The 9,491-nt window shown below is 37.8% G+C and overlaps 1 protein-coding gene across 1 annotated transcript in view; it reads right to left on the reverse strand.

The window, feature by feature from the left end:
• LOC106955286 (disintegrin and metalloproteinase domain-containing protein 10) overlaps window positions 1-2,604 on the reverse strand; it is a 32,798-nt gene extending 30,194 nt beyond the window's left edge. Inside the window, exons 1-4 of the mRNA XM_015045392.1 lie at window positions 2,361-2,604; window positions 1,708-1,849; window positions 844-962; window positions 243-395 (exon numbers count right to left, since the gene is read on the reverse strand). Coding sequence (XP_014900878.1) covers window positions 243-395; window positions 844-962; window positions 1,708-1,849; window positions 2,361-2,421 — 475 coding nt within the window. The 5' untranslated portion in view covers window positions 2,422-2,604. The remainder of the gene's footprint in view (window positions 1-242; window positions 396-843; window positions 963-1,707; window positions 1,850-2,360) is intronic.
• Window positions 2,605-9,491: the final 6,887 nt, after the last annotated feature.

A 9,491-nucleotide genomic window follows, 5' to 3' on the forward strand; every position in this document is an offset into this window, starting at 1 on the left:
TTCAATGAGACAGTGAAGAATGCAGCAGATCATAAATTACGTTTAATGTAGCAAAGAGTTTCTCTTTGCACACTTTCCCATCATCTGCAGAGCGTCTGGACAGCAGCTTGGGCGTCATTTGGACACATTCTCCCTCCAGATACACATTGATCAGTCCTGGATGCTGAGTGATCGACGCTGCAGAGCCATTTGGAGCCTGAAGCATCTTTAAACGATTTATGCTTGAATAAAATCAGCCTTACCTAAATCCTCTTCATGGTAGATGATGGAGTGGTGATCTGTCAGGCTGTCATATCTGTGCAGAGGCTCTATGTGGTAAGTGCCACTCTCTGTGTGGATGGTTCCCTCAAACTGTCCCTGTAATACAGAGCCGTGGCAGGATGACCCATACTCGCCTGTAAGACAGAGTAACGGGCGATAACAAGGCAGCATCAGAGAAATGGTGAGAGGTAGCAGACATGTAGGCTGATTTCATGAGTTTAATTTCACAAAGCAAATAGTTGAGATAGGACTTTGTATGTATTGCGTACTTTATGTTAGTAAGTAACTGTTAACTTCTGCAACCAGATCTTTCATCTAAGCAATAAAATGAGTTCAGTGGAGGAGGACTGCATTAAGCATCAACTCAGTGCCACTGACTTTAATGTCTCTCTCTGGTCTGATCACAGGACCAAGAGCATTTGTGATTCAAATATTTCTCCTGTTACTTTCTTCATTTCCACTTCACATTTGTGCAGCAGCTGCTGAAAATTACATCCATTAGAAAAAGAATTGAGTCATTCATGTGAACTGTCCTGCATTTAGGGTCAGGTAAACATTTTGCAGGCTTCATATCCGACTAACCTTCAACTGTTCCTGAGTATAAGTGGGACAGATCGACTGATGTTGGGCCTTTTTCATCGACCAGCGTGAATTCTTCGGAAAACCCGGCAGAGTCCTGCTTCAAAAGCAGGCGGAATGCTCTGATAACAACAAAAACACGAAAGGTTCGCAGATGTGGTCAAAGTCTTGTAGCAACATCAAGGATGCAAATCGGTGAGCAGCTGGGAAAAAAGGGAAAATAATAATAACTGCATCTCTTGATGTAAAAAAAATGTAGACTGTTTACTTTGTCTTCTTTTTCAGAGCAAGATCCTAAAGAGATGCTTTCCTGGATGTTAGTTGCCATTTTAGTCATTCAAAATTTTGGCTCATCGTACAAAATCCCAAAACTTCAGACAGAGCAGGAAAGTTTCCTTTATGCAACTCACATCTGGAATGTGTTGCAACAAAGCTTTGAACTTTGTTTATATCAATGGGTTTCATTGTCAGATTCAGTTTTCAGTGACTAATCTTAATCACTGAAAGTGTTTTTGTCTTGATCTTCAATTGTTAAGTCTCTCTGTGTTCTGGTGTATAGGATGTGCCTCAATGCCATTGAAAACTAAAGTTCTCCCTCTGCCTCTATCCATAGGGTCTCCTGGTTGAGACACACAGGACACACCACCGTCCACACACAGTCGTACTGAATGGAGAGACACATTAACCCAACAGTAACGTTTTTGGATTGTGGGAGTATCTGGAGAGAAGACCATGGATGGGGAGCTGATGGGAACTCCATGCAGAAGGACCTCCTTTCTGCAAGGCAAAAGTGATACCGACTGCACCACCGTGCAGCCCAGATGAAATAACAAATAAAAAATAAAGTAAAATTAAATGGAGTTTTACCGATTAAAAGCGGTAAAATCCAAATCCAGTGTATATCCCTGAGGCTGCGTAGCTCTCCTGGCTCTTAAGTGCTTCCTGTGGAGATCTCCTCTGTCATACGATAAGACTTCATAATGCTTTATAAAAGGACTGATCCCAACACCTGGAGGGAAAAATAGGAAGAAAAAAAATCTGAATTTACATGTATCATCAAGCTGGAAACTTTTTGGAAAATAATATTTATGTCAGTCTTGAAACTAATCTCCCAGACAGATTTGTTTTTAGTCAAATCTGTCTGGTACGCTCAAAATAGTTGGTACGCTCCTCTCCGTGTTGTTATGGTGGTGGCTTAATGGAGGTATTCTTACAACAAATCGTTAAATAAGTGTGCACACGCCATGGATCCTAGCTAAGCTGGTTAAGCACCGTCTGCGCTGTTGACAGGTTTTGCATGTGTTTCTGTGTTTTTTTTTCTTCCTGCATTCCTGCAAGGACGCGTTGCGACAAGTCCAGGGCCAGAAGAGGCCAGTCAGCAAGAGTTGCCGCAAAAACAATAATTTCACAATGGACACAAACAGAGGCAGATGGACGCAAGTAACAACTTCACTTATTCAAGATAAAGTGTGAGGTGAAACCCTCAATCAGACAAACACACAAATCTCTACATTCCCTACCTGCAATCCATTCATGGCAGCTGACCAACAGCAGCATCAGCCAGTAGTGTTGGACCGCCATATTTCTCCTTAATAAAGTGCTTTTATCTTCTTTCTTTTTTGCATCATTTTTTTCCTCTTCCTCTCCAATTGGTCCCTGCCTTTCTTTCTCATTCCTTTACCCCTGTCTTCTCTGTTCAACACTCTCGTACCTGTGGTCTTACTCTGCTGGAATGTGTCTGGATAGGAGCTTCAAGCCGCAACCAAGCTTGATGCAATGAACAATTATGCTGTGGATGGGCATACTCAGACTTGTTTCTCTGCATGTTACACAGTCATGGGAATTTTTTTTTAAAATTAACTTGGAGGAACGCCTTCAAAGAAACAGAAGATAGTAGGAGATTAGACGAAACTATTGTCATTGAATTTTATCTTTCCTTTTATGCTGGCAAATCTCAAAATGTTTTTATGAGAGTCAAATTACCTATCCAGTAAATTTTGTTTTATGCGTCCTTGTTCCGAATAGTCCGAACACACACACACACACACACACACACACACACACACACACACACACACACACACACACACACACACAGAGAGATCTATAAAATTTACAAAAAGAACATTTTTATGTCCCCATGTTGTGTTTGTCTTATTTCTGTGATCACCTGACTATGTGGTTCGATGCACTACGGTCAGTCTATGAGTGCCCCCAAGTGGTCAGATATTTATTTTTTTCAATTATTACAAAGGTTTGTCACTTTCCTGCGGAGTGAACCGCTTTTAAGCAAACAGCATGCTGAGGTGAGATAATTTTTATCAATGCAGACAGAGTGCCTAACGTAGCATGTGATGAGAAGAAGTTATCAGATTATTTCTACACTTGGAAAACCATCTATGTACATTTATTAGTGGGGTTGTGTGCGGAGAGCATAGAACATTTTGTTTCTGTTGTGTTCAAACAAACTCCGGCAGACTGAGTTGATGCTCAAATTACATATGCTTCATCAGAGGTCTTGTTGACTTAAAGCCTTGTTTCATCATTCAAGTGCCAGCAAATACACACTAGAGAAAGAGGTAAAATATAAATGTTGGATTCAAAGTTTTATATTTTTACTCGTCCAGAAAGATATTGACCAGTCATCACCACCACCATTCAGAAACTTTATATTCCAAAATATCAGGCCCTACCCTTCAGATGTTTGTTATCCTTAAACATCTCATAACTGACTGACTTCTGTTGTCACGAGAAACATCACTAGGACACATCTATGACTTCATAGCAAGTACAAACATGCCTTTATTTTTAATCCAATAAAGAAAGTGGTGGTTACATTAGAAATGTCAAAAGCTAAATATTGTGAGTTATTTTTCCCCTATAAACTGTCTTACGCAAAAATGCCTCCCACTTGTCTGATTAATAACTGAGAAATTTTACAAAAAGTGCTTGTAAATGTAATAAGGAAGTGCTATTTTGGGTTATTGACACTATGTGAAAGGTGTTGCCTTATTTTAAACTGAGCGTCATGGTTTTGGATAAAAATGTAACAATATCCTAAAAGGAGGAACTTTGACATCAGTTGACAGAAGAAGGAAGTCAAGGAAAAAGTAAGACAAAGGTTTTTGACCTCGAATAAATGAAACCGTTTTTCATTCTGCCAGAAAACACAACAGATGTTTTACAGCAACGGGAAGAGCATTGAATATTGCGTTCAAAAAAATAAAATGTATGTTTGTTCTGCTCTGGGACATGTGTTGTCGCACATAGGTGTAAGATCAGCATTATATCTCAACATTTATAGAAGGAGACCGTTGTCAAATATTTCCTTTGTCTCGCTTTACTGTCTCAGTGTTGCAGACGTTTATCTCACATATCATGCTAAATATTTTTGATGTTTCTGAAACGATGCTTTGTGTGACATGGGCTCCTTTCTGTTGTGTTTATGTGAGGGTGGAAATGTGTCAGATCTAGTTTCCCACATGAAATGAATTCTTCACTGAAAGGCAGTAAATTGCAGCGGCTTGCAATGTAAAATCATCAACACCACAGGCAGCTGAGCTGGACGGTCTTCAAAAACACAACTCCTGTGTCAAAACAAAAAGAAAAAAAAGAGATGAGATCTTCAAAGACTAAGAACGTCTGATGATGATGTTTATCACACAATGTGCAAAAAAACTTCCTTGGATATTACATGTTTTCTTGAGAACTGAACAAAGCAGGGTTTTGATGAAGGGTTATTGATGTTTCCTGCCAAATTAGGCCATAAATAAACAGACAAGTTAGGATTTCAGTCTAAGCTTATAGTTTCACATCTTGAAATTGAGATGATTGAAGGATATAGACACACCTTTGCAGCTTCCACTCTTGTATAAGCCCTAAAAAGCTCTTGATGTGACTTGACATTAGGTTTTTTCTAAGTGCTCACGCCGTCCCCTAAAGAATGACGCCCTGAGCAGGGAGTCATATCAAAACAAAACAACTATTAACTCTTGTTGAATACAATATTTTGTTATTGAAGCAATCTGGGGCTCAAGCAGCAGACAGATTCTCTTCCACCAAACAATTTGCAGGATTTTTTATTCCCTCGGAGATTTACTTGCAATTAATAATTACCTGATCAAATGAGGAATATGTACCAGATTAGAAAAGCTAGAGTATTTATAAACTCGCTAAAAAATTTCATTACACTGTTTACCTTAAAGATCACAAGTCGGCCCAGACAAAAAATGTGTGAAGCACAACTAAAATTAACCAGAAAAGTTTTAAAGATCAAGGTCAAAGTTTGTTTTAAAAAAAAAGCTCTAAATCTTTGGAACAAAATTGTAGCTCTGTTCATAATACAGCCTAATGTTAAGTTATGATGAAATCTTGTTTTCCATTTTCACACAATTGAAATTTTTGTTAGCCGGTTGAATGGACTTGGCATGTTTTGGATCACAAATAAAGTTATGCAACATCCACATCTACAAAGCTACTATTTTCGTACTGTATCAACAAAGGCTGGAGTCCAACCCAGACATATCAACCTCATAACAGATTTAAAACTTGAGACAAGATGTTGGCAGCTGAGAACTTCTACATACATCATAAGACACCTCTCACTTTATAGGGTCAGTGTTTTACAGCGTGGTTTAGAGTTTAACCTCCCCCACCCTTTAATCATTTACTGACAACCCCCCCCCAAAAAAAAAAAAAAAAACCCCTCCTTCTTCAATCTGATTGGCCAAGAAGGAATCACCCGGATCCAGGCCATGTCATCGCACACTCAAACACACCCACAGCCACACATTTACCCAGCTGCAACCCCCCACACACACAATCACAATGATGTAAAAATATGATTCTATATTTTAGCATTAAGTGGTTTCATGTGACCTTTTGGAAAAAGGAAATGCATCTCATCATTCATGCTTTTTTTTCTTGCTCCACTGATGAACAATTACAAGTTTGTTTTCAGTTATCTACAAGGAACACCTGCAAAATATCATTAAAACTTTAACCTTAATATCTGTATTTCCGGACAGAAGGGTGACTGAAGCTCAAGGTTTGTTTTAGGAGTTGTGATTTTGTCTCAGGCTGAAAAAAATACTTCACTCTTTGCACACATTGTAGATTTTTATACAAGTTACAAAATTAAATCCTTGATACATCTGAAGCATTTTCATGTGCGATTTATCAGTCGAAATTTTTTCATACATGCCTTGGCGTCATCTCATGTTACTTTTTGGCAAATACATATTTACCAGCAAAGAAAAACATCTCTGTAATTGATCCTGTCATCTCTGGGAACCAGTCCATGTATATATTTTCTGCTAAAAAAAAAACAAAAAAAACATGCTGTTGTCTCCTCCTCTCATTCTGCGGGTGGTAAAATTCTCTTGAGGTTTTCACATCTACTTGCGGATATTTTTCTGTGTTATTTATTTTTTTATTATTTTTGGTTTCTTTTGAGGCTAATTCAAGCCAGCACCACTCATGTCATCTAATCTAACTTTCCAAATGTCTGGTATTTGGAGCCACACAAAGATCATGGGATAATTAGTGCGACCTAAGCTAGTTTCTTTCTGCTTCTCTGGGAGTTCACAGGTTATGGGAATTATCAAATCAAATCGTTCTGCTAACACAGCTAAGTGTTAGCCCCTTCACAGACCTGACCTACTTTACACAGGGTCAAGCCTTTCCCTTCTTTTGTATGTGAGCACAGCACAATATCCACCCTGTGGCACACTCATAATGAGCACATTATAGCCAAGGCTTTGACACAGATCTGCCATCCGTCTCTGTCTGCACATCAGCTGATTTCTTTGCTTGGGAGCGTGACAGTCATAGTGTGATATTTTACATAATTGTCAGATAATATTACATGCTAAGGTATTTCAAAGTTACAACAGCTGACCTTCCAAAACTGGCAAGTCTTTAAAAGAACACTTTAATTCATTTTAAATCTTTAGTTTTTGGGAAATTTAAAGGTGAAGTATTTTCATAGCATGATTTTCCAACATACAAAACACGTTATTTTTGTTCTGGAGCACAGCAGGTGTGGAACTAGATTATGATGCAATGCTGCCCCCTAGAGGGAGAAGACGCAAATAAAGCAACAGCAACAAAACACTTGATCCAGGTTGTGTATTTTTTTCTGAAATTTTAGTTTCTTAGGTCAACAATGATTACTTTTTAAAAGCTATTTTTAAAATCCATTAGCCAGACTCATATGTAAAATGAGTGAAATTAATTTTAAGTTTAAATGAAATTCAGTTTATGTTTAATTTTAAGTTTAAGTTGTAGTTTCTCATACACAGAAATATTTGTTGTACATTTTCGATGCAAATTATTATTTAATCATGATAAAATATACCACACCCAAAAACTTCCATTCAATTAAGCCTCTGGTGATGTTACAATTATAAAACGTTTTTGTCTTTACTTCATCAAATACAACATTTTTTGATTCACAAGTCCTAGTGCTGTTAATACGGAATGAGTGAAATGAATTAATGGGGCCACTTTATAAATAATGTGTTTTGAATTTTAAGACTTTAGGTAAAATATCAAGTCTTTTCAAGTAAACAGCTTCAAGTCAAGTCAAGTCCCAAGTCAATGGTGTGCAAGTCAAAGTCAAGTCCGAGTCTTTGAGCATTTTTTCAAGTCAAGTCTCAAGTCGTGATTTTAATGACTTGAGTTCAAGTCATGTGACTCTAGTCCCCACCTCTGGAGGGATCACCGACAGACCCCCCCACAATGTCATGTCTGTGTGTGCTCTGTTTGCCTCTGATGTGTCCTTTGGCAAGACACATCACTTCATTTCTCAGAATTCTGAGAAAACAGTCAGAATTCTGACTTTGATCTCAGAATTCTGACTTTGATCTCAGAATTCTGACATTTTTTTCTCAAAATTTTGAGATTAAAGTCAGAATTTCTTTTTTTCCCCCAGTGGCCTTAATCCTCTTCCGTAAACCTCTACTGATGTTACAACCACAAAATGTTTATCTTTACTTCATCATATAACATTTTACAACTTTTGAGAAGATTGGGTAACACTTTATTTGAAGGGGTCTGCATAAGACTGACATGACACTGTGATAAACATGACATAACACCTGTCATGAACATAAAGAAGTCTTTATGAATGCTTATGACAGTTATCATGAAGTGTCATTTGGTAAATAATGACACTTTAATGCAAAGTTGTTCTAAAAGTTGCATTGAAAGTCCATTAAAAATGCTAACTTTGCATTCAGTTATCATAATGTACCAAATCATGCAAAGTTGACACTTTTAATGGACTTTTAATGCAACTTTTAGAACAACTTTGCATTAAAGGGTCATTATTTACCGAATGACACTTCATGGCAGATGCCATGTCATGTTTATGACAGTGTCATGTCAGTCTTATGCACACCCCTTCAAATAAAGTGTTACCGAAGATTGTAATAGTAAAAACATCTGATCCATGCTCCAACCTGGAAGGTGGCGGTAGTGCACCAAAAAGTTGTTTGCCAACCACCATAAAAAAAAAAAAGAAGAAGATGGCAACGAAGACGAGTCCTTCTATCAACTGTTAGAAATGAACCAGCGGGGAAAATCACTGGAGGCTGATTTCAACTCCAAAGTTCTTCTGTACAGATTAGGTTTGTTTTTTTTTTTTTTTTTTTTTTTTATCTCAGTAACGCTGTAGGAACAGCTTTCTGAGGATACTGGATAGACTCCTCCATTAGGGAGAATGTTGTGGATTCTGTCTCTTTCCTTTATATATTTTATCTGCTTACGCGTACACTGCTGCTGCTTACGTAACCATAATCACATAAGGCTGGCGCCAGTCAGACATAAACAAACTGAAACTGATTACACTAGCCTTTAGGAGGAAACAGAATGAGGAGACGAATAGAAGCTAAACTGTAGCTACCATCTTTGCTTTACCTAGTGTCATCCCTAACATGAGCTAAGTGAAGCGCTGGACGGTGAATGTCACTCTGTATCTGTTCCATTTATATGACTTGCATGGCTTGTAACATTTGATGATTTTTAGGCATTAAAAGCCTGTTTTATACTTAACAAAATGTCATTATTTCCCAAGGTAATAGCACTGAGGGGGTTTGGTCGGGTCCTGGAACTGGTAAATCTTCTCATCATCAGCAACCATTCCTGTGAATCTGGTAACATTTGCTCTTTATTTGCCAAAGTTAAAGGGCTGGAACCAAATATTTTAGCTGCCTGAAATAATCTGTTCCCCCTCAAATGCATGGGAGCTAATTATTTTTCACAAACTCTTTTATTGTGCTTATTCCTCTCTTCATCAACAACAAAGCCTGTAAACTTTGAGACGTGCTCTTTTTTGCATTGGTGAGTTTGATTTATGGACTGGGACATTTTACACAAGTTATTTACCTCAGATGTATGAATTATGAACTTGCTATTTTCCCCTTTGTGGTTCTTGTAACTGTGAATTACATGATTATTACTTCATACATATAGTCTGCTTTAAGGGAGCAGCTTTACATATATATTATAGAGCTGCTCATACAGCACAGGTAATGTTGATATGAATATAAAGTTACAGTGGTTTATGATTAACTTAATGATTTTCAGTGGTTCCTGCAGATGTTCAACAGATGTTGGTGATGAAAGAAGATGCTCCTGAAGAACACAGC

This window comes from Poecilia latipinna, unplaced genomic scaffold (assembly GCF_001443285.1).
Source record: "Poecilia latipinna isolate Pla-1442-1.1 unplaced genomic scaffold, P_latipinna-1.0 Scaffold723, whole genome shotgun sequence".
NCBI classification, from domain to species: domain Eukaryota; kingdom Metazoa; phylum Chordata; class Actinopteri; order Cyprinodontiformes; family Poeciliidae; genus Poecilia; species Poecilia latipinna.